This window comes from Rousettus aegyptiacus, unplaced genomic scaffold, assembly GCF_014176215.1.
Source record: "Rousettus aegyptiacus isolate mRouAeg1 unplaced genomic scaffold, mRouAeg1.p scaffold_m13_p_6, whole genome shotgun sequence".
Taxonomy (NCBI): domain Eukaryota; kingdom Metazoa; phylum Chordata; class Mammalia; order Chiroptera; family Pteropodidae; genus Rousettus; species Rousettus aegyptiacus.
In genome coordinates, this window is record NW_023416309.1 from 111,508,023 (window position 1) to 111,532,762 (window position 24,740).

Sequence of the window (24,740 nt, forward strand, 5' to 3'; positions counted from 1 at the left end):
TGACTGCTCTGGTCCCCACTGCAGGCTAACCGTATATTTTCTAAGAGAACAGTGGATTGTCATTTTTTTTTTTTTTTATTTTCGCTAAGAAAGTTTCTAGGTGGCAGGTACTGGCCCAGGGAGGAAATGTCCTCAGGGGATATGGTTAGCCAAGCTGTCCTCTGCTTCCGCCCCTCCATGCCGGCCCCACTGCCTGCCAGCCCTCACCTCAGCCAGAGGGTCCCGGGCTCTAGGCTGCTTAGCCTGGGTGTTGGCAGGCCTCTCGGGAGAGGACGCGGCTCCCTTCATTATGGCTGCCACCCCACCCCCTAGGGCAGGGTCCCCTCTACCTCCCCTAGGAGGGAGGCTCTGTGCCCATAGCCCTGACCCTGACCCAGTGGCTGGAGTAGGCGTTCCAGGAGACAGATGCCCGAGACCCCGCTCCACCAGATTTTCCCAGAGGGGAGCAGGGCCGGGAGGTGCAGATGGCTGCCTCCCCTCCTGCTGGTGCTGGGATTGGGCAGGGAATGCTGGGGCCAGGGCTGAAAAGAGGGAGCAGGGAGTATAAATAACTGTTAATGGTATCCCCATCACTGTGGCCTCTACTACTGCAGGAGATGGGGGCCTGCACTCTGGGCCTTCCGCATGCCGGGGCTCCCCAGACCTGCAGGCGCCCCCTGCCCAGTGCTAGGTCAGGCCGGAGGGCTGCGCTGTGCTGGGGGGACCCGGACCTCCCAGGGAAACCTGTCCCTGCCAGGGACTCAGCCCCACCCCAACGTCCTCTGCTACTGCCCGGGCCGCACGGCATGCTGGGAGGCCTGCTTGGCGCGCTGCCGCCGCAGCTTCACAAACACCTGGGCCTCGCGGTCACCCTTCCGGCTCTCCAGAAGCTGCAGGATTGGGTCCCCTGTGAAGAGAGCCGTTTGGGGGTCAGATTCCGGGGGACCGGCAGGGGCAGGTAGCGGCAGGAGGCCAGCACCGCCCATTCTCCGGCCAACCTGGAAACTAATGATGGACCCACACCAGCCAAGCTCACAAGACATGACAGCCTGATGGACAAGACTGGAGACCCTCTCGCCACCTCTGGCACAAGGACGCTGGCCCAAGAGGCTGGGAGGTGCCTCAGGTTGTGACTACTGCCTTTTTACATCAGAACCTTAGGCTGGCTGGTCAGCCTCTTTGTGCCTCCGTTTACTCATCTGTAAAATAGCACCAACGGTATCTGCCTCGCTGGGTGGCTTGTAAGGTTGAGAGTTACTACAGGTCAAGTGCATAGAACTGGCCCATAAGAAGCACACAAACACGTGACCTATTCCTATCAAGATCCGGCCCCTCTCCCCAGGTCAATTTGTTAACCTTCTCCCACCAGAGAAAGTCACACGACGCTTGGCCCAGCTTAAATGACACTGGTTTCTTGACTAGACAGATTCGACTCAGCAACACAAGCCACCGCGCGGGCTCTGCTGACTGCCACCTCTGAGGAGGGATCCCTCCAGCCCCAAGTTCGCCTCTCGGGGGCCCCTGCCCTGTACCCCTGTCCCGGGCCAGGCCCTGCCCCAGGGCCCAGGCCTACCATTGGGTGCGGGGTAGGTGAGGGGCAGGCGGTTCTGAGGCACCTCCCCAGGCTCCTCCGTCCCACTGAGGCCCAGCACCGAGCGCAGCGGCAGGAAGGCCTCGCCCTCCAGGTCGTCAGCCCCCAGTGTGTCATGGTCCAGCACCGTGAGCAGGAGGCACGCCCCGTCCTTCTGGCACGGCTCAGCAGGCACCAGGCTGGGTGGGGAACAGCGTGGGGCTCAGCCGCCCGCCCCACACCTGTTCGCCCCTGACGAGCCAGGGCCGGGAGAAAGATGCCCCTTTATATGAGATGGGGGTGGGGTGGGGGGAGGGGTGTGTGGTTGCAAAGTCCGCCCTCAGCCTGGCATACCTCAGGCCACGTGGTACGACGCCCACTCTGGCCACGGGCTGATGCTTTATACCAGGGGGCCCTGTGTCCCTGGGCCCACCTGCTTCGGGGAACAGAGGACCTCAGATTCAAGACCCCTCCTTGGAAACAACACGTGGGAGCGTCCTCCCAATAACCTCCCTCCACCCCCCCACCCCGAGGAGCAGGTTTGGCACCTGTGCCCGCACACCCTTGTCCCAGGCGCCCCCGTCCTGGGACCCAGATGAGGTCGTCTCAGGGGAGCCCCTCGGCCCCCGCCAGGAAGAGCAAACGTGAGGCGGGTCCAGGGCTGGGGAAGCGCAGCGGGTGTGGGGGACCCACTCACAATTCGAAGGTCTCATCAAACAGCGGGTGAAGGTCCTTCTTGTGCTTTTGGGTTTCCCGGGGGGCCAGATCAGGAAACTCGTGCCTGGGCTCCAAGGTCAGCTGAACAAAAGGGTCGCTGGAGCCTGGCAAGTGGCCCAGGGAAGGGACGATGGCCAAGGCTATTCCAGCCCTCCGTCCAGCCCCTGCTGCCGGCAGCTGGGTCCCTCCCAGCAGCACTGCCCCCTCCTGGTAATCCAGAGGCAATGCACCTAGTGCTCCTGCTGGGCGCGCCGAGCCCCGGAGGACGCCCAGGAGCAGGGCAGGGGGACGGAGCGGCCAGTGGGCAGCCTCCACTCACCATTGGAGTCCAGGGGCAGCAGGCTGGAGGCGCTGAGCACCTCCACATGCAGCTTCTGCTCAGAGGCGCGGTAGGACGCCTTGATGGTGATTGCCCCAAGCTCCTCAGAGGTGGTTTCCGCCTGAGGGTGGGGCACAGGGGCAGCGTCAGCTGGGGCCGAACAGGTGCGGCGGGGCGCTCCAGGTACGCAGTGAGTGCGGCGGAGGGAAGCAGCCTCACCTGCTGCTGGATGCGGCTGCAGAAGTACTTCCGGATGAGCTCCCGGCTGGAGGCCGCCTGCAGCTCTAAGTCCCTCTGCAGAGCCTGGGAATGGGCCCAGCCGAGAAGTCATCCGAACTGGCACACTCAATCACAGCCCAGTGCTGCCCTTCGGGAGTTCACAGCCAAGTGGGGATATGTCCACTTGACACAGAAAGCGCTGGCTGTTATGGGGCCACGAGCAAAGGAACGCGACCTCGCAACTGCCCTGGCAGACGGCGAAAGGCACAGGTGGGCTTCGCAGGTGTGCCACCCACGCAGTCACGTGGCATCGCCCTCCGCCATGCTTAGAGGAACCTCGCGCTTGGTTTAACGCTCTGCTATCGCTACCTTAGCATTCTAAATAATTTTTGAAAAAAGAGGCCCACGGTTTCATTGGGGGCTTGGTCCTGGACACAGGTGAGCACAGGAAGACAGGGGCATCGGAAGGCACACCGAAAGGCCCCTACCTGGAAGGTGGCTGTGTGCAGGGCCTCGGGCTGCAGGCCACAGCCCTCTGCGTAGAAGCAGATCTCCAGGTTCTATGGGGGGAGTGAGATGTCAGAGGTGACCCCGTGCGCATCACATCCCACCGGGGTTATAATCGCTGTCGCTGGTACTATTACCTGCAGCGCAATCTTCAGCCTGCTAGAGCCCAGGGGGCAGCTCCGCTGGGAGGTGGCGCCCTCCACCAGCACCTTGAGCGTGTGGGTCCAGAGCAGGGTCAGAAGGCTGGGGTGAGGTGCCGAGGTCGCAGGACACAGGACAGAAAGACAAAAGAGGAGGAAGCAGATGTTCTTGAGAAGGGGGCTGCCTCACAGGACCCAGGCCCATCCACGGTTCCTCCCTACCTCACCCTCCACCTCCCTCCATTTCACGGGTGGGGCCAGGGCCACAAGCAGGCAGCACAGGGAGGGAGGACAGGCAGGGGCGGACAGGGCTGGCCCTATCCAGCATGTCTCCTAACCCCATGAAGAAGCCTTCGTAAGATTATCGAACCCCAACAAACAAGGTGCGGGGAGGCGGGTCCCCCAGCGACAGAATCATGAGTCAAGATGGCAGCGGCCAAAATGAATAGGATTTTGGCACACGGCATGGATAAGCACCTGTCACCTCTGGGGAGAGGAAAACAGCAAGCAAGCCGCAGTCCTAACAACGACCCTACATAATCGGAACTTCACAGGTCGAAGTGGAGTCAGGCAGTCAAGTACAGAAAACGTGTAATTAAGAACGGGGCACTTCATATTAAAAGCAGCTCATTTATTCAACATACTGAAGTGCTCATCATGCACTGGTCACTGTTCTAACTGTGGAACAGAGCTCTGGGGGAGGGGCCCGGAGCCCCCGTGGAGGACCTATCAGCGTCATCATCCATCGTCATTGTCACCAAAGCTCACAGACCACTTCCTCTGTACAAGCACTGCTCTCAGCACTTCATGTGACTGACTCATTTAGTCCTTAATAGAGGCCAGAACTGCGACATTCTGCACAGAAAACTTGAGTAATCTGTCCAAGGCCACACACCGAGCAGTGGGGAAGCTGGAACCTGAATCCAGACCATTTACAGCCCATGCGCTTGACCTCTACCCCGTGCTGGGCTCCTGCTTTAAGAAAGACCCTAACTGGAAGCTCTCCTGGGTCGAGGGAGTTGCCTGTAAGGTTAGGAGGGCAGAGCTATAGTCCAAGAGCCCCAAAGATGGCCCCGGGCTAAGGGAGGAAGGCTAGGCAGGTTTCAGCTCAGCCTAAGGGGAGCGGGGAGCCTCATGTCCCTGGGAGTGAGCAGAGGCTGGTGCCATCCTCCCCTGAGAATGGATGCCGAGGCCAGGAAGGAGAGACGGAGGAGGCGGGCGCCAGGGGGCCGCGGCCGAGCAGACCTGCTGAAGTTCTCCTGCACCAAGTTGGTGTTCATGTAGCAGAGCTCCACCTCCAGGAATTTCATCAGGGGCAGAATGGCCTGGGGAGAGGGGCGGGCACAGGTCTGGCTCTGGCCCATTCCAGTCCCAGGCATGGTCCTGCCTCGGGGCCTTTGCCCTTGCTCTCCCAGCCCCTAGAAATCCTCTTGGCTCCTTCTCTTGCTTCCTTGGGGTCCTGACTCAGCTGTCACCCACTGAGTACGGGCTTCCCTAGTCACTACCTAAAAATACAACCCTCTGACACTCTCCATGACTCGTGTGTTTTATTTTTCTCTTTAGCACCTATTATGTAACATACCACATACATACACACACGTACGTAGGTATCCTTACAGTTACACCTATAGCTCTAAGTTATATATACTTGCTTAGCTCTTTCACCTCGCCTACTAGAACATAAGCTCTAGGAAGGAAGGGATTTTGGTCACAGTGTTCACTGATATGTATCCCCCATGTCTAAATCAGTGCCAGAGTTGTGCATCACTAATCCTGCTGACGGATGAGGAAACCCAGGTCAGTCTGCTTGTACGAACAGGACAGGACGGTCGTGCTGGCAGGCAGCTCAGGAGGCACGCCCAGGCATGTTTGGTTGCAAAATCCAAACCCTGCCCCACTGCAGCCTCTACGCTACCATCAGTGCTGGGAGAGCCCTGGGGAACTCATCTCTGACATGCCACACGACCTTTGGCCCCCGCCCGCCCTGAGCCCCTATGTAATTCCAGACCCACGGAGCTGGCAAAGGTCAGCGAGCAGAGAGGGCCACTCACATCCTCGGGCGGGACGGACTCCCTGACGCCCACGAGGTTCTGGATGTGCTTGGCGATGCCCACCTCCAGCTGGGGACACACAATGGTAGGAGGGAGACCAGGTTCGGGGAGAGGCGGGGGCTGGACATCGCCCCGAGTCCTGCTGCGGGAGGGGGAGGCTGTGGGCTGGGGATGGGTGGGGTGGGGCCGCCGCGGCTTGCACGGGTACCTGCTCCGCCAGGGTGCGGACGCCGGTGCGGATCTCGTGGCCCAGCCCCGCCAGCGCTCCCTTCAGCTGGGCATGCAGCGTGTTCTGCAGCTGCCCCTGCTCCAGCACAGCCCCTACCCGCTGCTCCAGCGCCTCCCATGCCAGCTGGGCGGGCAGCCTGCCGATCACCAGCCGCAGCTGCTCCATGTCATTCACCACCACGCACAGCTGGGGGCAGGCATGGGCACGGGGATGAGGAGCGTCCCGAATACTGCCAGGTGGAACAGTCTACCCCCACCCCAGTCCCCAAAGCCCAGCTCTGGCCCTTACCATATTGGCTGCCTGGCCCTGGTCCTTCTGGCCTGCAGAGAGCTCTCGGGCCCGGGCCTTTATCAGGCTGCAGTACACCAGGGCCAGCCGACAGGTGTCCTGGGGTGGGGAGGGGATGGTCAGTGGGGGAAGTGGGGGGGCCCCCGGGAGGAGCAACGCGGGAAGGCCTGGGAAACTCAGTGACCTGGAGGGTTTAGGACGTAGGCCTTTGGAAGCTGCTAGAGTGGGAACTTGGGAGAAACAGGGTGGGTGGCAATGAGGCTGTCCTAGAAAGGTGGGGAAGGACACAGGAAATGGGCTGCACCTCCACAAACTTGACAGTGATCATGAAGGCCTCCTCTGGGTCGGGCCAGTCCAGCTGCCGGGCAGTGTGGCTGATCTGGGCAAAGCAGGTGGACAGATCCACGGCCGACGTGCTATGCTTGGTCAGTTCACCAAGGGGCACCAGCTGGGGGATGGGGGAGCCGGCAAAAAGGAGGGCTCAGGGCTTGCCAAATCCACGGCCCCCCTCCCTCTTTTCTTTCTCAAGGGTTCAGAGCCTCTACCGCTGGCAAGCGCAGAGCTGGACAGCGGACTACAAGGGGAACAAGTAAGGCTCTGCCTACGCCGTCCAGGCAAGGACCAGTCTATAAGGGGAAACCAGCATTAACCCTATGGATGTCAGGAGGCATAGTTTTGCACACAAATAGCTTCAAGAGCATCGTTCAGCGCAGGTTACCAGCTTCTGCTTATCCTGGAGGTCCAACGAGAGCCCCAAGCCCCACCTCCAAAGCAAGGACCGGGTCCCCAGCTCTAGCCCCACCCTAAAGCCGAATCCCCGCCTCATCCGGGCCCCGCCCCCACCTTGTCCATCTGCACTGCGCGCTGCACCCGCGCCAGGGCCACGCTGTATGTCTTCTGCAGCCAGGAGGGGATGGCAGGCTGGAACCAGCGGTGGAAGCCATCCAGGGCCAGGACTCCATCCCTGGGGAAAGTCGGGGCCAGCGCGGGCTGTGGGTCCTCCTCGACCCTCTGTCCGCTGCGCGCCCGCGGCCCGCGTGCTACCTACCTCTCCGAGGGGGCGGGGCCCAGCTGGCAGAGCTCCTTCAGGATGATGTAGAGCTGGAACAAACTCTCGCCCATCTCTGGGGACACCGGGCCTCTCAACGCCACAGCCGTGTGGTCCTGCACGCGCTTGGCCACCTGCGAAGGGGCAGCGTGGTGGGCAGGGCTCCAGGGCCAGAGGGGAGGGAGTGGCCTGGACGCACGAGGGGGCTCACCAGCCACTGCAGCTCCAGGAAAGCCATGGCGAAGAGGTCGATCTTAAGGGCACTGCAGGAAAGGCAGCAGGTGCGACGTGATTGGCGCACCCTGGGGTGCCCCGGTCCCCGTCCCAAGCCCCTGCCCCACTCCCGACTCGGCCACCTGCTCACTTGTGGAAGATCTTGTTCCACGTGCGCTGGCACTGGTGCAGGTCACCGACGATGTCCTGTACCAGGCTCAGCAAGGCCTTGCCCGCCTCCAGCATGCCCTGGCAGGGACAGAGGCGAGCTGAGCAGGGGTGCGAGAAGCAGGCACCCCACGCGCCACCCTGCCCGAGCCCCCTCACCTGCACCATCGGCTGATGGTGCTGCTGCTTCAGGTGGAACCATTCGACGGTGCCAGCCTGTGGGCAAGGAGTCAGTGAGCAAGGAAGGGTGCTAGGACCAGGCACATGCCCTCCCCAGCCCCAGGGTGGGCGCCATACCCGCAGCGCCTCAGTCACCAGGTGGGGCAGTGGGCCACTGTCTGGGCACAGTTCTCTAAAGGCCTTCATCTTGCACATCTGCACCAGGACCCTGTAGAGACAGAGGACCGCTCACGCCTCCGGCAGACTTCCCCGCCTCTGCGGGTGGTGGGCTGTTCCCTCACCTCTGACCCCACAGACCTGAGGAGAGACTGTAGCCGAGCTGGGGAGTCCGAGACAGATAAGGGGAAGACAGACCGGAACCTCCGGATGAGGGAGAGGCCATATGCCAGCAGGGAGCTGAACGAAGCTGCCAGCTCCTCCATCTGCAGGCCCAGGAAAATGCCATGAGGCAGGCGCTGCGTTTGGGGTCCAACAGCCGCTCCTGCTCCCGTCCTCTGCGCCCTGTCCAACACCCCACGCCCCGCTGCAGCCCACCTGCTCTGCCTTGAGCCGGCCCTGGATCCACTGGTACTCGATGCTGGTGATGGGGTGCAGGAGGCAGCTGCTGGGGAACTCCAGGCTCTGGTAGACACGGCTGTAGGCCAGCCACTGCCTGTGACAGGCGGGAAGCCCTGAGCCTGGCCAGGTGGGACACCTCCCTTCCTGCTGCTAGGAGGCAGTGCCGCCCCCTGCCCCGAAGCCCCCTGTGGATCCCCATCGACCCACAGAGGCCGGAAGGCAGTGGCTGAAGGTAACCCACAGGATTTTTTTTGTTGTTGCCATAGGTACTTTTCGAACGTGTAAATCATCTCTTAAATTAGGATATTTGTGATTTAAAAATTCAAACTTTCTTGCTTCTTCTAGAAAATCACATTTGGAGATTCGCGCCTTCGTGTGCATGTGGTAAACGTTAGCTGGGACTTCCCTTTACACATTTCGGGGGAGACTTCTCAGAAGTGACGACCGGGCTGAGACAAAGCCCCAGTGCGAGGATGGAGGAGGATGGGGGAGAAGGGCCACCTAGGGACAGGCCTCGGTATGGTCCCCACCAGGACACGATCCTCCCTACAGCCTCGGGCAAACGAGGCCCTCACCATCAGAGCCTGCTCCAGTCTCCAGCCTCACCTGCATCTCCCTACCTGTCCAGGAATACCCACCTGCCCACAGTCCTAGAGCTGCCCCTCTCCTCCGGCTTCCTTTCGCCCCCCGCTCAAGTGCCAAGTGTCAGCCCCAGCCCAGGGCGGTGCCCACTCTCCTCCCTCTCCCTGGCCAGCACCCGGAGTGCCCTACGTCCGACTTCTCACGTACGCTGCATGTCTGTGAGCTCGCCCGTGCCCCTTCCTGGCCTTCCCGCAGTCTTTCGTGGCACTGGGGATGTGACAGGCCCTCCACAGTGCATGGATTTGCTGACTCGAAGGCAATGGCGTTGGGGACGGGGCTCGGGTCTGTCTGGGGCGGGGTGGCAAACTCAAACGGGAAGGACTCAGGTGACGTCAGGGAGTGAAGTGGGCCTGATGGTGACCATGACGGATTGGGGAGGAGACGCCCCTCCGCGCTGACCGACCGCGGCCTAGCAAAACGGCGGCCCCGGAATGCCAGCACTGTCGTCGCACGGGAAGCGTGAGAGGCGAATCTGTGCGGGGCATCCGCGGATTGGGCCGCACAGAATCTCCCGAGGGCCGGCCTTCGGGCTGCCAGCCTGTAGGAGGGCAGGCGGGGAGGGAGGGCGGCACACTCACGCCATGGACTGGTGGAAGTCGGACAGGTCCTTCTGCGTGGCATGGAGAAACAGGATGGTGGCAGCCTGGGGACTCAGCGACCCATCCCAGGAGGTACTGCCCGCCTGAGGGCCCGGGTAGAGAGAGGGTGTCAGGACCTGGCAGGCAGACCCGGGCCCTGCCCAGCCAGCCCTAGGGGGGCCAGTAGTACCTGGTGCTGGGTGACCTCGTGGGACACGAGCTGTTGCAGCAGGTGGAGGTGCACCGTGTAGCTGGGCTGGGAGCGGCTGGCCTCAGTGGCTCTCTGCAACAGGGCCAGCGCAGCTGTGAGCGGAGCACCCCGCACCCGGTGCTGCCCATCCGACCCAGCTGGCCGCTGGGAGGCCCCGGGCCGTGGTCCCAGACCTACCCGCTTGTGGATGAGCTGGAACTGGAGGTGGCACCGGCCACGGTCTGGGTAGGTCTCGGTGCAGGGCTCCAGAGGGTACCACTGATCCTCCCGGCAGCGAAGGTCCTGATGGGCCGGCAGGCAGGGCGTGTGGGCAGGGGCGCGATGGAGGCAGACCCCGAGCTCTGCTCCACGTGAATCCGGAAGCCTTCCCCCAAGCCCCTCATGACCCCCCTTCTGACGGTCTCCCGGGGCCTCCTTCCCCACCCCACGCACCTGCAGCCGCAGCACCACGTTTCCCAAGAAGTCGTCCTGGCCTTTGTCCTTCCGGGCCTCCTTAAAGATCCTGCCTCAGGCGGGGTACGTGAGGGGGATGGGTCAGGCGGCGGCCTGCCCCCGCCTGCGCCCACGGAGGACAGAGCCTGCAGCCCAGCAACCAGGGGCCGTGTGTGTCGGGGGGGGAGCAGAAGGAGCCCCCAGTCCTTCCCTGGGAGCCCCGCACCACTCACCTGCGCAGCCCGTGCAGATCTGTGAGCTCCCCAAGTTTCTGCCTCACAGACTCCACGGTGTCCAGGTCCCTGGTGAGGCAGACGTTGAGCTGGAGACTGAGGGGGTGTCCTGGGAGCCCCCACCCCCACAGCAGGGGACGCTCCTCACCACATGTCCAGATGAAAACTCGAGTTTCTTATGTCCTCAAACTCCCTGTGGGGAGACGGGGGCATGGGCCGAGGGCCTTGGAGGGTAGACCGTCCCCCCCGCCCCGACCCCCACTCCCACCCCCTCGCCCCCGCTCCAACCAGGCCACAGCCTGCTCCAGCCCGGGGCCTGTCCCCAGTGCCACCCCTCGAGAAGTCTTAGCACCTTCCTGCAAGCTGCTTCCCTGCCAGCCACATCCCTCCCTCCTTTATGGTAAGGCTTCAGGCTACCTTCGGATCAGCCCAGGTGTGCAGACCCTCGGTGTCCGCCACCACAGGTGGCATTGATGCCACTGCCCTGCGCCGCCTCGGCCTTCTGTCTGTCTCCCCTGCTTCCAAAGCGGACCCCTCCTCTGGTCAAGCCGGGCCCCCTCCCCACACTCAGAAGTCTCGTGGATCTCACTGACTGGGAGTCCCCACCACCGAGAGCAGCCCCAGACGCCCCGGCAGGGTGGGGGCCGGGGCAGGGCCACGTACAGGATGAAGGTCTCGTCCCAGACGGGGTTGAGCGTCTGGGCGATGACCTGGGTGCGGTGCGTCTGCTCCTCCGGGATGGTGTGCTTCACCACGGCCTTCTGCCGCCGCCGGGACCCGGGGCTGCCCTCCGGCATGCCCGCCCCCTGCTCAATGCCCAGCAGGCAGTAGGGGTCACTGAACCCTGGGGCGGACAGGAGGAGGAGGTGGCCAGGGCTTTGGCTGAGCTCCCTCAGTGGGTCTCTCCTCACCCCTAGCCTGAGGTAGAGCCTTTCCCCGCCCTAGACACCCAGGGCAAGGGGCCAGCCCCTGGGGACGTTCAGGAGATGGGAGCTTCTGCCAAGAGCTCTGGGATAGACCGTGACAGGGAGAGGGAGGTGCCAGGAAGAGGCCCTCGGGGCCCCCTGCCACCTACTCACCGCTGACATCCTTGCCCAGAATGCCCTTGGCTTGTTTCACCGTTGCCTTCAGACAAAATATTGGCTTCTGGAGGGATGGGGGAGGGGGCTGAGTCCTAGAGGGAGCTGGGTTTCCCAGCCCCATCCTCGCCTGCACGGCCCGGGACCAGGGTTACCTCTAGCGCCTGCACCTGCTGCAGTATCCGCTGGTGCTCCTCGGGCTCCACGTGGAAGGCCTGGGGGGTGGGAGTATGGGAGGCTGGGGCACAGGTCGCGGTTCGCAGGGCGGGGGAGGAGGACTCCGGAGTCCAGGCTGCAGGGGTCGGGTGGGGGCTGGGCTCACCTCCTGCAGGTACCGCAGCAGCTCGGACGCCTCCCTCACATGGCTGGGCTCGGGCTTTCCCAGGCGGTGCAGGACAGTGTAGAGGGCCTCCTCGTAGAGCAGGGCCCGCTGACACACAGCAGGGTCACCTCAGGGACCCCCGTCCACCCAGCGCTAGGTCTAAGCCCCACCAGCAACCCCTGGCACCAACGCCACATGCCCCGGGGCGGGGCACGAGGCCCCCGCACGTGTAGGGGAGGCGAGGGGGCTGCTGCCACCTTTCCGCACCCCCCAACATTCGGTTCTTACCTCCTCGGGGGAAAAGTGGTGGGGTGGAGCCTCAATCTGGGGAGCAAGGCGAAAAGACAAAGTGTCCGGGAGGCCTGGACCGGGCCCTGGACGGGGACGGCTCCTGGCAGAGCAGGCCCGGGCCCAGGGCGCAGGGGCTGAGCCTCCGCCCACCAGGGTCGCACACCTGTTCCCACAGCAGGCCTCCTGGGGGTCCGGCCCCCGGGTCGCCTTCCTCCTCCCCTGGCCTGCTGTGGCTGAGGTCCATCGGCGCTCAGCTGTCCCCGCAGCGTGAGCCTCAGCACCCGTGGCCCCCGCCTCCCTTCCTTCCCCAGAGGAAACAGCACTGCTTATCGTGTGGCCAGCTCGGCACCCGGCGGAAGTGAGGCCCAGAAGCAGCGGTGGGAGCCGGGGGAGTCATGTCAGGCAGGCCTGGGGGTTGCTCAGCGGGTGCCCGAGCAGCCCGACCCCAGCAGGGACTCTCCCCGCTTAATGGGGCCAGTGCCTTGGAGCTGGGGGAGCAAAGCTTGGGCTTGGGCGGGGGTCGGCTTCACGAGAGGGAGGGGGCTCAGACCCCAGACCTAAGGCCCAGGATGGCCCAGAGAACACACAGTGAGCGAGTGCACTGTGCTCTGCTGCCCCAGAAGGCTGTGCTTTGGGGAAGGGGATGGAAGGGAGGGGCTCCCGCCCTAGCCCCAGCCTGGGAGAGGTGGGGCCCACGCCCTGGGGCCGCGGAGCCCCACCCAGGCCGGCCCTCCTCCCCCGAGGTCACTCCTACCTCCGGAGCAGTTTGGGGCTGGGGATCCTGCAGGTCTCTGACCCTGCGGCGCCTTATCTTGATGGCCTGGCGCAGGAGGGGGGGGCGCCGCTGGGAGTGGGAGAGGAGTGTCGCCATGGTGGCCGCTCTGCCCTTCCCCTCTGCGTGCCCTCGCTGGGTGAAGATAGCGAAGCCGCAAGATTATGCAAAGAGCCCAGGGCCGCCACCCTGTGCCAGGGGAGGGGGAAGGAGGGTGGGGAGAGGGACAGGCCGGGCTTTCATCACCTCAGAGGCCCCTGCACCTTCTTCCCTCTGGCCGGCCGGGCCAGGATCCTGGGAGGGACTCTCCGGGGCTGGAGGCAGAAGGTGGACTCAGTGGGCGGGTCTGGCCCCACCCCACCCCACCCTCCCTCAGAGGCCCTAAGGCTCCCCAGCAGGGGGTGCTGAGCAGGCCAGGTGGTGGCCTTGCCCCATCCCAGGCACTGCACCTGGCTGGGCTGGGGACTGAGCAGCCACCCTTTATTGGTGGGGTTCTTGCCCACAGACTTCCCCGAATGGGTCCCAGACCTGGGGTGGGGGTGGGGCTGGGCGAGGCACAGGGTGAGGGCTCCAGAGGGGAGTCTCCCTGTCTAGCGGCCCGCAGCCAACTGCTCAGCCTGCTCCACTCCACAGGTCACATTCCACCAAGGTGACGGGGACAAGCTACACCAGGTGGGGACGGCCCTATGGTTCTTGCCCACACAAGGACAGGCAGAAAGTTGCTCCCTTGAAATGCCCTTGCTGCCAACCCAGAAGGTGCTGGGCGGAGCTGCCCGAGGAAGAGGCTGGCGGCGGCCGCTGCTGCCTCTTTGAAGGAGCCTTGGTCCACAAGGGCCAGGAAAGTGGCCACTTCAGGGCTTGGCTGTCTCAGAGCTCAGAGGCCTGTCGACACCGCCCCCGGGCCTTCCTCCAGGCCTAGGACTCCGGCTGTTTCCTACCTTCCATGCCCGTCCCCCGCCACCCAGAGCACCTAGGCTCCTGAATGGGCACCTTCTGCAGGGGCTGGCCTGCCCGGGCCTCGCTTCCATGAGGCGGTGAGCTCCGCCACCAGGGAAACGGAAACTCACCCGGCAAACCCCGCCAGGCCTCCGAGGCCTCCCACCTAGGTCAGTTGTTGGGCTGTGCCCAGCCCCAGGGGACTCGGTGGGTGGGCAGTTGCTGTGCAACAGCTAAGGAATGGAGACACAAGGGGCCTTAAGAGTCCGGGGCCCAAATGGGCCATGAGAACAAGGGACTCTCACATGGGGCAGGGACAGTCTCCCCAGGGGCCCTCAGTAGCCAGACAGCTCTGGTGCCGGAGCCCATCTGGGTCACCACACGGAGCCACGCAGGGTCCAGTCACTCCATTTTTACTACTTCACATTTTCAGCAAACAAGTCAAGGTGCAAACAGGGTTTATTTCACATTAATATATTAACTGGATTTTTTTTTTTTTTTGGTCAAATAAATAGGGACTCCTCTTTAAATAACCATCTCTTCACTTCATGGCCAGTCCAGGAGCAATTGAGAGCAAATTTTAGTGCGTTCAGGGGCGTAGTGCCAACGGGGCATGAAGCTTAAAGGGAAGAGGGCAGGCGGAGGGGGCTGCCGAGGGGCCGCGGTCAGCACACACCCAGACCAGGCCCCCGGGGACAGCAGCCTTTGCTCCGGCCCACCCAGCAGCCCCAAAATGGCTTAACGAGAGGACATGCGTTCTCCAGAAGCCCCTTCTAGAGGGAAAGACAAAGGGAAACAAATTCCAGAAACGCCAGCGAGGAAGCAGAGGGCTCCTCCTCCGAGCCACAGTGGCCTGGCCCTGACGCCGCCCGGCCCCTGTTAAAGCTCCGGGTCACACCGCGGTGGCAACACAATGACCAAGAGCAGGGCAGGGGGGGCAAGCGGGACGGGGGCAGGCGGCTGGCTGGGGACGGAGCGTGGGCAGTCTGGCGGAAGGTGGCTGCTAGGGCTGGGTACGGACCAGAGTGGCGGGACTGTGAGCAGGGCCTGGCGAGGGTCCTCGGGAAGGCCCGAGGCTGAGGATAAAGTGGCTACCAAAACGAGGGTGCTGGACTGGGGCGGAGGAGGTGGCCAGAGCGTCCCTCCATGGGTAGAAGCTGCTAGAGCAGACGGGGAACAAGGGGGACGCCCAGTGCTCCTGAAGAGAGCCCGCCCCCACCCGCCACCCCCCACCCCTCCGAGGTGGGGAGGGGGAAGTGACCGGGGCACTTGTGGGCTCCGGGCAGCTGGGAAGCTGGAGGCGCAGCTCAGTCAAGGGGCCCCTCCCTCCCGCCGATGCCGGTTCCTGGTAAGTGTTTTATAATCAGACCCAAGGAAGAACAGGGCCCCCCATCACCCCCACCCTAAACTCGGTCCCAAAGGGAGGGGAAGGAAAGAACAACGAGAGGCAGGTGGCAGCGGGGGAGGGGTCTACTGAGTCTTCTTGTCTTCCGGTGGGTAGTAGGGAGGTGGCGGAGGCTGGTTCTAAGGAAGAAAGGAAAGATCACATGAGAAGGTTCAGAATGAGACGAGGTCTCCCCAACCCTGAAATTTCAGTCAGCTGTGGCCACCAGGCCCACGACCCCGCTCAGGCCCCCGCTCACCGTCGGCATGTAGACATTGTGTGGGTTGCCTGGGTTGTAATAGGCGCTGGCAGCTGCTTCCGCGGCCTTGGCTTCGGCTGTGAGAACACACACACCCGGGCTGAACCCGCCCCTCCCCTTCCAGCTGCCCCCAGAGCTGCTCTCAGTCCAGGGACCCTGGCCCCCCACTGTTCAGGGCACGGCACTCTCAGTACTGACCACGCGCTACCCTGCTCTCCGAGCCCTTTACACCTCCCCCTGCCCCGGGTCCCCCGGCGCCCCGCCAGGCGGCGCATCCAAGAAGGCTGAGGCACACGGGAGACCTTCCTGGCCCTAGGGCACATGACCAGCTAAGACCGGAGGGCTGGAACCTAGCTCTTCAGCCACAGGCCACCACATTGCTGGTCCCCCTGGGCTGGTCCTTAGCCCAGGGGTCATCTGCCACCTGGGGCTCCCAGCCATCTCCGGCTGTTCTCTGAGGCTCTCCACGCGACAAGGAGAGGACTGGTCTCCCAGGACTGTCAGAAGCCCGAGGCCTCACCTGCAGGAGTAGAGGGGACATCTGGGCCGCTGACCGGCGGTTCCATGGGCCCCGGGTAGGGCGGCGGTGGGGGCTGCACATATCCCATGGCGCCGTCCATCATGGGAGGGCCCGGATAGAACTCTGCCGGGCAAGAGAGTGACAGGGACCCAGTGAGCCGTGCAGCCCTGGCTCCCTCGGCTGGGCCCCTCCATTAGTCCTGAAGCGGGTCACAGAGTGAGTCTCCCATCTACACCACTTTGGCCTGGGGTGGTTAGTGGGGAGGTGGGGGGGAGGGGTGGGCAGCACAGGACACACTCACCAGGTGGGGGCGGTGGATAGGGGTAGCCAGGAGGGCAAGGGTACATTCCATTGGCGACTGGCGGGGGAAAGACATAGGGCCCGCTGGGCAGGTAGGAGTACCCATAGGCTCCAGTGGGGGCTTCGCCTCGGGAGGCTATAAGTACAAGGGGAGAGAGAAGTGAGTGTCTTGGGCCTCGGGGCGGGGGAGCGGGCAGCCCCACCTCTGAGGGGAGCCGCAGGGTTCCAGGGTGTGCTCAGCAGACGTGCTCTACCTCGCTCCGCTCCGCTCCCTACCCACGTGAGTCAGCCTTGGTCAGAATGAGGCAAGGGGTCAGGATGGGGAGAGGGGAGAGAGCAAGTCAAGGGCAGAGGGATGGATGATGGACAGACGGAAGGAAGGAGGCTCAGGGACAGGGTGAAGAATGGACATGGGTGAGGCTGGAGATGAGGTGAGGACGTCTGCTGAACGTACCCCTCAGGGGTTGTCTAAGGGTAGCTTAACACTTAAGTATTTGTTTGTTTTTATGAGGCTACGGTGAAATGTCCTCAAGTCCAAACTGCTTTGTCGAAAAGTCCTATACCTGCTCCCGGCGGGGGAAACCTGGCCTTTCAGGCACTGGACGGAATGATGCTAATCACAGGCTTCCTTCCCATCCCCCAGCCCCAATCGGCCTGGGGCCTGGAGATTTAACTCAAGTGCTTAAAAACAAAACGAAAAGTGAACGCAAAGGAACAAAAGCCCACACACTTCATTTTGTCCTTGGCCCCTAGTTTTTAGAGCCTTGATACCTTGAGATGCCACCTGTAGCATCCGTTGTCCAAACTCGATAGCGCCCCCTGCCGTAAAGGTCAACTTGTAGGATGCGGAGCCTTCCCAGCCACCTGAGAAGGGAACCGTGCGTCAACAACTCAGGCAAAGAACATAGGTTACTTTGAAAAGATGGCTACTTGTCCTCTCCAGGTCCCCCATCAAATGCCCTGCAGGCCTGTGGGGACGGGGCTGGCTCTGCAGCACCTCATTCGATAGGGACCTTTGCCCCGATGCCAGTGCCGCAGACTGCAGGCCTCCTGCCCGTGCCTGCTTCACCCTTTGGAACCGTGGGCTTCTCCTTCCCGGAACAAGCTCATCCTCCCACTCTCAGCCGTGTGAGTACATCTGCACTCGGGCCTCCCACCCCCAACAAAGCAGCTTCCCAGGAGCAGGTACAGTCAGCAGCAACTGACATCAAGTCCAGAGCAGATCGCACCCGGAGGGGACCTAAGGATGGACCCCTGGCCCCTCTAGCGTGGTTTCTGCCAAAAAGGAATCGTGAGCTCAACATCAAAACTGGGGCTGGCTGGGTGTGAGGTCGAGACGAGCTGAAAGCAGAGGTCACTGGTGTCTGCAAAAGAGCCTGCCACCAAGCAGGGCCTCTTGGGCACCGCAGACAGACAGCTGCCTCTTCTTGGCTCCAGGGAAAGGCCTAAGAACCTGATGCGCAGTTCTGTCCCAAATCAAAAATCTGAATGCATTCCCTAAGTCGCTAAGCATTTTTACCTAGTTTGCAGTCATTTTTCTGATTTCACTTTCTGAAAGGTGATCTGAGCTGCCATTCATTCATTCATTCATTCATTCACAACTGCCATTTTAATGCCAGCAGTTCTTGTCAAGTAAACCCCACCTCTGCTGAACAGCTGGAAACCCAGGTGTTGGTCTTGGAAGCTAATCCAGAGCCAGGAAGAGGACAGGTTAGGGTGATAAGGGTCCAAAGAGGACACCTCCAAGGCAGCAGTTAGAGGCGCCCCAGAGTACCTCTCTGCAAGCCCTGTCCGTGTCCCTGAGCCCTCCTGTCACCCACCTCCTGCCTCTGCCTTCACCGCCCCCTTGATGTAGTTTGCACCAAACACAGGTTGCTTGATCTCACAGTCCTTCATCAGATAAAACGGCATCATGAAGGACTGCATGGCGTCCTTCCCCTTGGACAGAAAGATGACCTGCAGGGACAGAAGACAAGAGCCATCACCACCCAAACCACAGCCCACTTGGCCATCGCTTCCTCTGTGATGTGTCCCCTCCCAGTGCCAGTGGGCGGCCCAAGCCAGGGTCCAGCAGCCTCAGAGTCCCCTGCCCCAGGCACCCCTGGAGTGAGCTTTTAAAGGCAAAAGGCCTTAAAGAGGCCCGACGTTTGTATGCGCAAGAAAAAGATGCCACTCACAGACAGCATAAGTGAGAGGGACAGACTGCTGTCACTTAAGTGGTGGCAAGGAGAAGGCGGATGGGGTGCGTAAGTGAAAGGGCCTGCAAAGCAAGGGCCGGGGGGCAGGGGTGGGGCAGGGGCAGGGAGGTCCAGCCTGAGCTTTGGGAGTGGCAGGCGGTGTCAGAACCCTGGAGAAGGGGCTGTCATAACGTTCCCTCGCACTCACTGCCCGAACAGCGACAAGTCTTGCATAATGTGCTCAGAGAACCTTCTGTTTTAAACCCATGACTGAAAATGCCACTTGACCACCAGAAATGGGGTTCTGAGCCTCCCGTGTCCCCACTAGGTCCTGGAGATTAATACTGAAGATGTACTCCTCTCTTCCAACCGTGTCAGCCTAATTCTTGCGTAGCTACGGCAGTGACACTTTCCCAAGAACAGCCATCTGAACTTCTCCGGAAGGCTCCCGGCATCCGCCTGGGCAACTCTCAGGCAGGGCCCATTGTGCAGTCTGGCACTTCTCTCTCTGCAGGGTTTGGCCGGGCTCTCTGCCCAGTCTGGAGGCTGTGGCCATGCTACTGTATCTTGTTTATCACATCTATCACTCTGGATGTGCACAAAGGCCTCACAGGCTGCTTTTATAGAATCAAAATAACAACAGCCTCTCTCCTCCAGGCCCAGGTCATCCCAGCAGCTGCATCTAACTAGAGATTTTGCAGCAACAGCTCTGCAGTTTGCATGGATTCACTGCCCAGTGGTCAGTTCGGTTGCGCAGAGAGCCTGGTGGTTCTAGAACTCTGGAGCATGTGACAGAGAAACACCTGGAGTAAAGAATTAATAGTCACCAGGTTCAGAGGCCACTGGACTCACAAGGCTGAGGCTGACCTAAGACTCACATCAGCCTCCAGGAGCCACAAGCCTCCAAACCCACCGTGGCGCTTACAACTCACTCGGTAAGGGGTAAGGTAGATGGTGCCTTTCTTGGTCCCTTTGAAGGCCTCTGGCACATTTTTCATGTCATTGAAAGTAAGTTCCACATGATCGTAGGTCATCAGAATGCTGTGACGAGAAAAGATAAAACATTCTGAGACAGTCTGGAGCCATGATCTGTTACCCCAGGGACTGGACCCTCCTGGCACCCAGGTCTCCAGCAATGTCACCTCATAACAGTTTCAACATCACTTTGAGGAAACTATTAACATAGCAACAACTATCATCATGGGAAGAGATGAGCAAGTGGGGGTTCTACAGAATTTCCCAAATCCCACTTACAGAGTCCATGAGTGACCAGCGTGGCAGAAGAACCACAGGGCTCTGGCCACACATAACCCCTCAAATTAGGGTAAATTATCTGGGTTGGCTCTCCTATTTTCTTCTGAGTCCTTATGACAGGTGTTCCATTTTTGTTGGTTTGTTTTTTAATCCCAATGTATGTAAACATTCTAATACATAACTTTATGTATTACAGAAGGGCTGACTTCAGAGTTCCTTTAAACCTAGGATTCTTAAGCTGGGTCTGCAGGGATGTGAGTCCAGGAAGTCCTTGAGATGATCATGTATATGTATTCTTCTGGGAAAATCCATAGTTTCAACATTCTCAAAGGGGTTCATGACTTGAAGAGTAAGGTTACTATATTCCACATCAAATTTTAAACACTAATTTAAACTTCAGTAACTGTATATACACATTTTTTTTTCCCCCTAGAAATGAGGCTGAGGCATTTTCTGAAACAAAGCACACCATCAGTTAGCAGCACTGAGCCCTAAGCCAGGTAGAAAGCTCAACAGGACAGCTCAGAGAAAAGAAGTCATTACCAGGAACAGGATGCTCTGGCAGACCCTGAGCAGGTAAGGAGGGAAAGTCAGCATTCTGAGGTCAGGGCACTCGAGACCTTCTCTTCTGACTCATCCAGCATTCCTGGGTGACAGGCCCTGGGCAGGGTGCTGGCCTTAGCTGGCTATAAGGCTCTGATCCCACCAAATCTCCTCTAGGGACTCTGGTTCTTGCTAAGCTCCTCTGCCTTCAAGAGGCACTTCAGAGTCGGCATAGTTAACTAGGACTGGCTGAACTGATTCTCAATGCCCAAGGAGCAGGGGAGAGAGAAGCCATCCAAGGAGACCAGACGTTGGAGGAGAGACAGAATTAATGGGGGTTCTGTAGAAACTTCAAGTTGGGAGACCTCTGGGGAGTGATCCAAGCCAACAGGTATTCAAGACAAAGAGGCAAAAACGGACCTTTACAAGGACCAACACCGTGCCAGGAAATGTGTTAGACACTTAACAAACGTTATTTATTCAATTTCGTGTCTGGCTTGTTTCTCATCTGAGCAGTTCTAGAATATAATGGAAAGCTATACACTGGTAGCTCTGCTTACTGACTTTGGAGTCAAGGCTCCTTTCTTGGAATTCCATCTGTTACTTACTGATCTCAGGAAAGTTTCTTAACCAGTCCGTGCCTCAGTTTCCCAAATGTAAACTAATTTTATTAACAGTATCTGCCGCACAGGATTTACGTATCAAGGTAGCAGAGGGGCAGTGCTTAAAACGTATTACCCCAATAAATGGCAATTCTTTTTGTCTAAGGCTCTTTGCATCTCTTAAAGTCACAGGCTCTGGGAAAGGGGCTCAAGAACAACGCCTAGGCCCCACCTGTCTTCCCACGCCCCGTCCCCCTGCTCAGCGGTCTCACTCCCAATCCACAGCTGACCGCGACATCCCGGTCCCTCCCCCGCGACCCACCCATCTTCCTCCAGCCCCGCCCCCAGCCGTTGCCCACCCCCCCCCACACCGTACCCCATCAGTTTCCCCTCTTCTCGGGTTTTCCACAGCCCACCGCCCACACTCTCTACGCCCTCCCTTCGGTCCTCCAGGATTTTTCCTCCATGTTTTTCACCTCTCGGTGTTGTTGACGATTACTCCGCCGCCCTCCGAGTGATTCTTGTTAAGCGCCATAGTCTCTCGGAAAAAGGTCCCGAGACTCGTAACGCAGTGCGCTTGCGCCCCTTTTTGGCCCGCCCCCAGTGGCGTCGTTCGTATTAGAGTCAGCCAATCCCAGCTCTCGAGTGGAGGCTGGCCCAACCACCTGATCCCGAGAGTCACGTGGTAAGAGTTTACTCCCGCTTCCCCTTCCTCCTAGTTTCTCCTGCATCACAAACACGCTTAAGACTACATTTCCCAGAAGGCAATGCTTCCTCAAGCTCGACCTCTCCCTACATTAATGGAAGGATGCATTCTGGAACTTGTAGTCCCCCAGACCGTAGGCCTGGATTGACTCACTACGTTGCATAACTTATTGGTCTGTACACTCCCCGCCCCGTCCTCTGAGGGACTGGAGTAAACAGTTGTTGGGCGCGTCACAGGAGAAATTAATCATAAAAGCCCTGGACGCACAGGATGGGGGCTGTAACCTTAGCCTGGTGTGTGGTGCTCCGAACAGTTACTGGGTCATTTTCATTCACTCAACAAACGCTTACGGAGAACTTACTATGTGACTTTGCCCCCTACTTGGGTAGTCACTGAGCCATATACATAGATGAGTGCAAGACCCAGTCGCTGTTCCAGGACGTGGTGGGCTGGCTGATTGGCTGGCTGGCAGAGAAAAGTCAGGAAAAACTGCCATCCCTTTCATGACATCAAACCCAGACCTTCCGAGCGGGGCAGTGAGACTCTCGGTATGGGCAGGAGAACCTGGGCCCGGCGCGCGGACCGGATAACCCCCACCAAATACACTCTCGGGTCGGACGCACGCCCGGCTCACCGCTGCTTCCACCACAGCTGGCCTCGCGGTGGCGCTGCTCCCTCCCACTAGAATGGTCTGGCTTTGAGGTCAGGCTCGCCTTGCAGCGTCCCGACTGGAAAATATAAGCAAGACGCTGAGTAACGGAATGAATCAGGCACAACGGGAGACAGGCAGCTTACAAAATTGGGCTGATTCATTTCAGCTTGTGACCCAGCAGTGGGCGGCCCCCACTGGGCTAGCAGTAGTTAGGTAAACTCTCCCACCTCCGAGAGGGATCTTTAAAACGGAGATGTGTGCCTCACTCCCCACGTGGTGGTGCTGATGCGTCATTAATCTTAAGAGATCAGCGTTTGATTTTTAAGCAAACAGCTGATTTGCTGACTTCGTGGCCAACCTCGGGATCTACCGGCTTGACTTACCTTTTGAGTGAGAGATTCTAGATGATCAAAAACTAGAAATTATGAAACAGGTAATGGCCTTCTGTGAGGTCTTGTGCAAAACCCGGTTGGACCTTGCAGGACAAGTGCAATGAAGTAGCGTGGAGCATCAGCGATGGAGCTGATGAAATCTGCCCCGAATGGTTAGATTAATTTTCGCACGTGCATCTATGCAGCCATTGAAAAGAATGAAGTAAATTCTTATGTGCTAACATGCAGAGATCGCCAAGGTTTGTTAAGTACAGAATGGTATATAAAAAATAGACATATTAAAAAATTAGATAGAAACTCTCTGGAAAGATCCACCAGACATTGTCTTTTGAATTATTCCATTGAGGCACAGGTCTAGGAATTGGGGTTGGCTGGTGACTTGGTGTGTATTGTATACTCCTGTGTACTGTTTGTTTACTGTGCACATTGTAAATAGTAATAATGCATTTCGAAAAGAAAGCAAATCCACCCGGCAATGAGTATGCCAGGATGGCTGCTCCAAGGACCATAAAAGGGAAGGTGGGTGACAGTCGAGACCCATCTACCCCTTTGCCACATTTGCTTGGTTGGTAGCGGCAGAAGCAGGTTTTGTGGGGCCTGAGGCTTATACAACTTTGGAGAGCCTGGTTAAGAACCAAAATACACAATCATGAATACCCAGCGCTGTGGCCACATGGAGGCCTCCCAACAGGAGGGGAAATGTGATAAAGAGGAAGTCAGAGTGGAGGGAGATAGCAGGCTTAACTGCTTACAGCTTAAACAACACATGACCATGTGAACACATTGCCAGAGCTGCTCCCAGGCCATGGAGGGGGCGGGTGGCTTCCAGTACCCACACTGAGAGACCCAAGGGCAATTCGTTGCTGAACCAGGTCTACAACAAAAGGCCAGGTCTGGGCTCAAGTTTCAGAACTTCGACCTCTAAACTGCTCATCTCGTGATAGTCTCCAATCCCTAGTTAATCCCATTACTTGTAATCCCTGTTCAGATGTAGAGACCCTTCTGGAACTGTTCCTGGCTTCCTGTACACCCTCCTCAGAGCCAAATCTGACAAAAACGGTTTCCCTCCTCTCTCTGGCGGATGGATGGGCATCCTGTGATGACCCTGGAGGCTGTGCCTGCTGGTGGCTGCTGAGGCTTTACCAAAACAACTCTCTCAAAACATACGTACTCTTACTATAGGCTTCTGAAGAGCACTTAGCTGTCGTGTTAGTTATGAGTGCATGGAAAAGTCTTACTGCAGTCTTGCATGCAAAGGAAAAGGCCCCTGGGGGGAGAATTCAGAGGTTTCCCCTTGGAAGGGACATTTTATGGAAAAAGAAAACTGTCAGAGACGCACTGTTTGGCCAGAGGTCTCTGGCTGAAGACAGTTGGGTGGGTGGATGGGTTACTAATTTCCCAGAACACATCTTAGTGCCGTTAAAGTTTATCTTAAAAAGTACTTAAGCATTTAATCATGAATGCTGTTTTTTTTTTCCCCTCCCAGGAGACTGTGAATTATATCAGCTCAAAAAAAATAAAATAAAAGCTTTGTCCCAGATCAGATTTGGGACAAATTTTATTTTATATTGTGATGGACTCTTAATCTCTATTATATTTTGTCATGTAAAAATTTGCTCATTGTTATGCACTAAATTGATTTGCTATCCTCAGCTTGAAAGCCCCTGTTCCAGAAGGAAGAACAGGGGTGGGGCTGGGAGGGAGGGAGAAGGGGAGGAGAGTGCTGGAGTAGAGAACAGTGCCCAGTCCCATCAGAGACTGGGACCCGCATCCGGCCAGCTCTTGGAGCTGAAACTGTCCCATCTTTATGGTTCCCAAATTAGTGTGTGCAAGGGTTGTGTCAGTGTGACTTAGGTCATTCTCAGCCTCTTGATGTGGCAGGATCACTTCTTTAGACATTACGTTTTGCTTTACTTTCCGTGTGGTGGGAGACGCAGAAGACTGAGAGGCGTTTTGCCATCTCTCAGCCAAGAGGGGAGGCAACCCTTCTCGTTCCCAGGGCAGCTTATGGCTTCTCTAATAGTTGTTCTCAGTGCTGGCTGAACACAGAAATTGCCAAATACTTTGAAGGTACAAAGGCCCAGGCTTTTGTCTGAAGCCAAGGCCGATTGTGTGTGGCTAGGTTTTTAGGCGCCCAGGGGCTGGGGGTGAGGATGGGGTGAAATGTCTGGACCCAGAGTGGGAAGGGGTGCTTTCCAGAGCCCAGGATCGGGCACAGAGTTTGGGGGATTCTCCAGTGGTAGCACCCCCTTTTCCCAGCAATCCCAAA

General features: G+C 59.1%; 2 protein-coding genes and 1 long non-coding RNA gene across 6 annotated transcripts; 1 reads left to right on the forward strand and 2 right to left on the reverse strand.

Moving 5' to 3' along the window:
• Positions 1-63: 63 nt before the first annotated feature.
• Positions 64-13,060, reverse strand: UNC13D (unc-13 homolog D). 3 transcript variants are annotated; one of them, XM_036223898.1, is made up of 33 exons: positions 12,993-13,060; positions 12,729-12,881; positions 11,972-12,007; positions 11,684-11,791; positions 11,517-11,576; positions 11,362-11,428; positions 10,946-11,126; positions 10,431-10,475; positions 10,283-10,351; positions 10,050-10,119; positions 9,795-9,899; positions 9,597-9,689; positions 9,407-9,510; positions 8,163-8,280; positions 7,926-8,050; positions 7,746-7,836; positions 7,608-7,664; positions 7,432-7,529; positions 7,279-7,330; positions 7,068-7,201; positions 6,863-6,983; positions 6,324-6,467; positions 6,020-6,118; positions 5,711-5,917; positions 5,503-5,571; positions 4,697-4,776; positions 3,449-3,554; positions 3,293-3,364; positions 2,805-2,888; positions 2,586-2,706; positions 2,247-2,370; positions 1,553-1,749; positions 64-886 (listed from the first exon to the last, which is right to left on the reverse strand). In XM_036223898.1, exons 2-33 carry the CDS (start codon positions 12,843-12,845, stop codon positions 765-767), a joined length of 3,276 nt encoding a protein of 1,091 aa, XP_036079791.1. In that variant the 5' UTR covers positions 12,846-12,881; positions 12,993-13,060; the 3' UTR covers positions 64-764. The 3 variants fall into 3 exon arrangements, with proteins under 3 accessions (XP_036079791.1, XP_036079792.1, XP_036079793.1); XM_036223899.1 differs by lacking the exons at positions 12,729-12,881; positions 12,993-13,060 and adding an exon at positions 12,138-12,712; XM_036223900.1 differs by lacking the exons at positions 64-886; positions 1,553-1,749 and adding an exon at positions 1,820-1,982.
• On the forward strand, positions 4,776-8,548 carry LOC118604061. The gene is made up of 2 exons (XR_004951670.1): positions 4,776-5,587; positions 6,549-8,548. It is a non-coding gene; the product is annotated as an uncharacterized LOC118604061 (long non-coding RNA).
• Positions 13,061-14,123: 1,063 nt separating the features above from the next.
• WBP2 (WW domain binding protein 2) lies at positions 14,124-21,430 on the reverse strand. 2 transcript variants are annotated; one of them, XM_016127865.2, is made up of 8 exons: positions 21,198-21,430; positions 19,255-19,363; positions 17,966-18,101; positions 16,917-17,009; positions 16,147-16,281; positions 15,846-15,968; positions 15,326-15,402; positions 14,124-15,206 (listed from the first exon to the last, which is right to left on the reverse strand). In XM_016127865.2, exons 1-8 carry the CDS (start codon positions 21,254-21,256, stop codon positions 15,153-15,155), a joined length of 786 nt encoding a protein of 261 aa, XP_015983351.1. In that variant the 5' UTR covers positions 21,257-21,430; the 3' UTR covers positions 14,124-15,152. The 2 variants fall into 2 exon arrangements, with proteins under 2 accessions (XP_015983351.1, XP_015983342.1); XM_016127856.2 differs by having other exon boundaries at positions 15,846-15,971; positions 21,198-21,306.
• Positions 21,431-24,740: the final 3,310 nt, after the last annotated feature.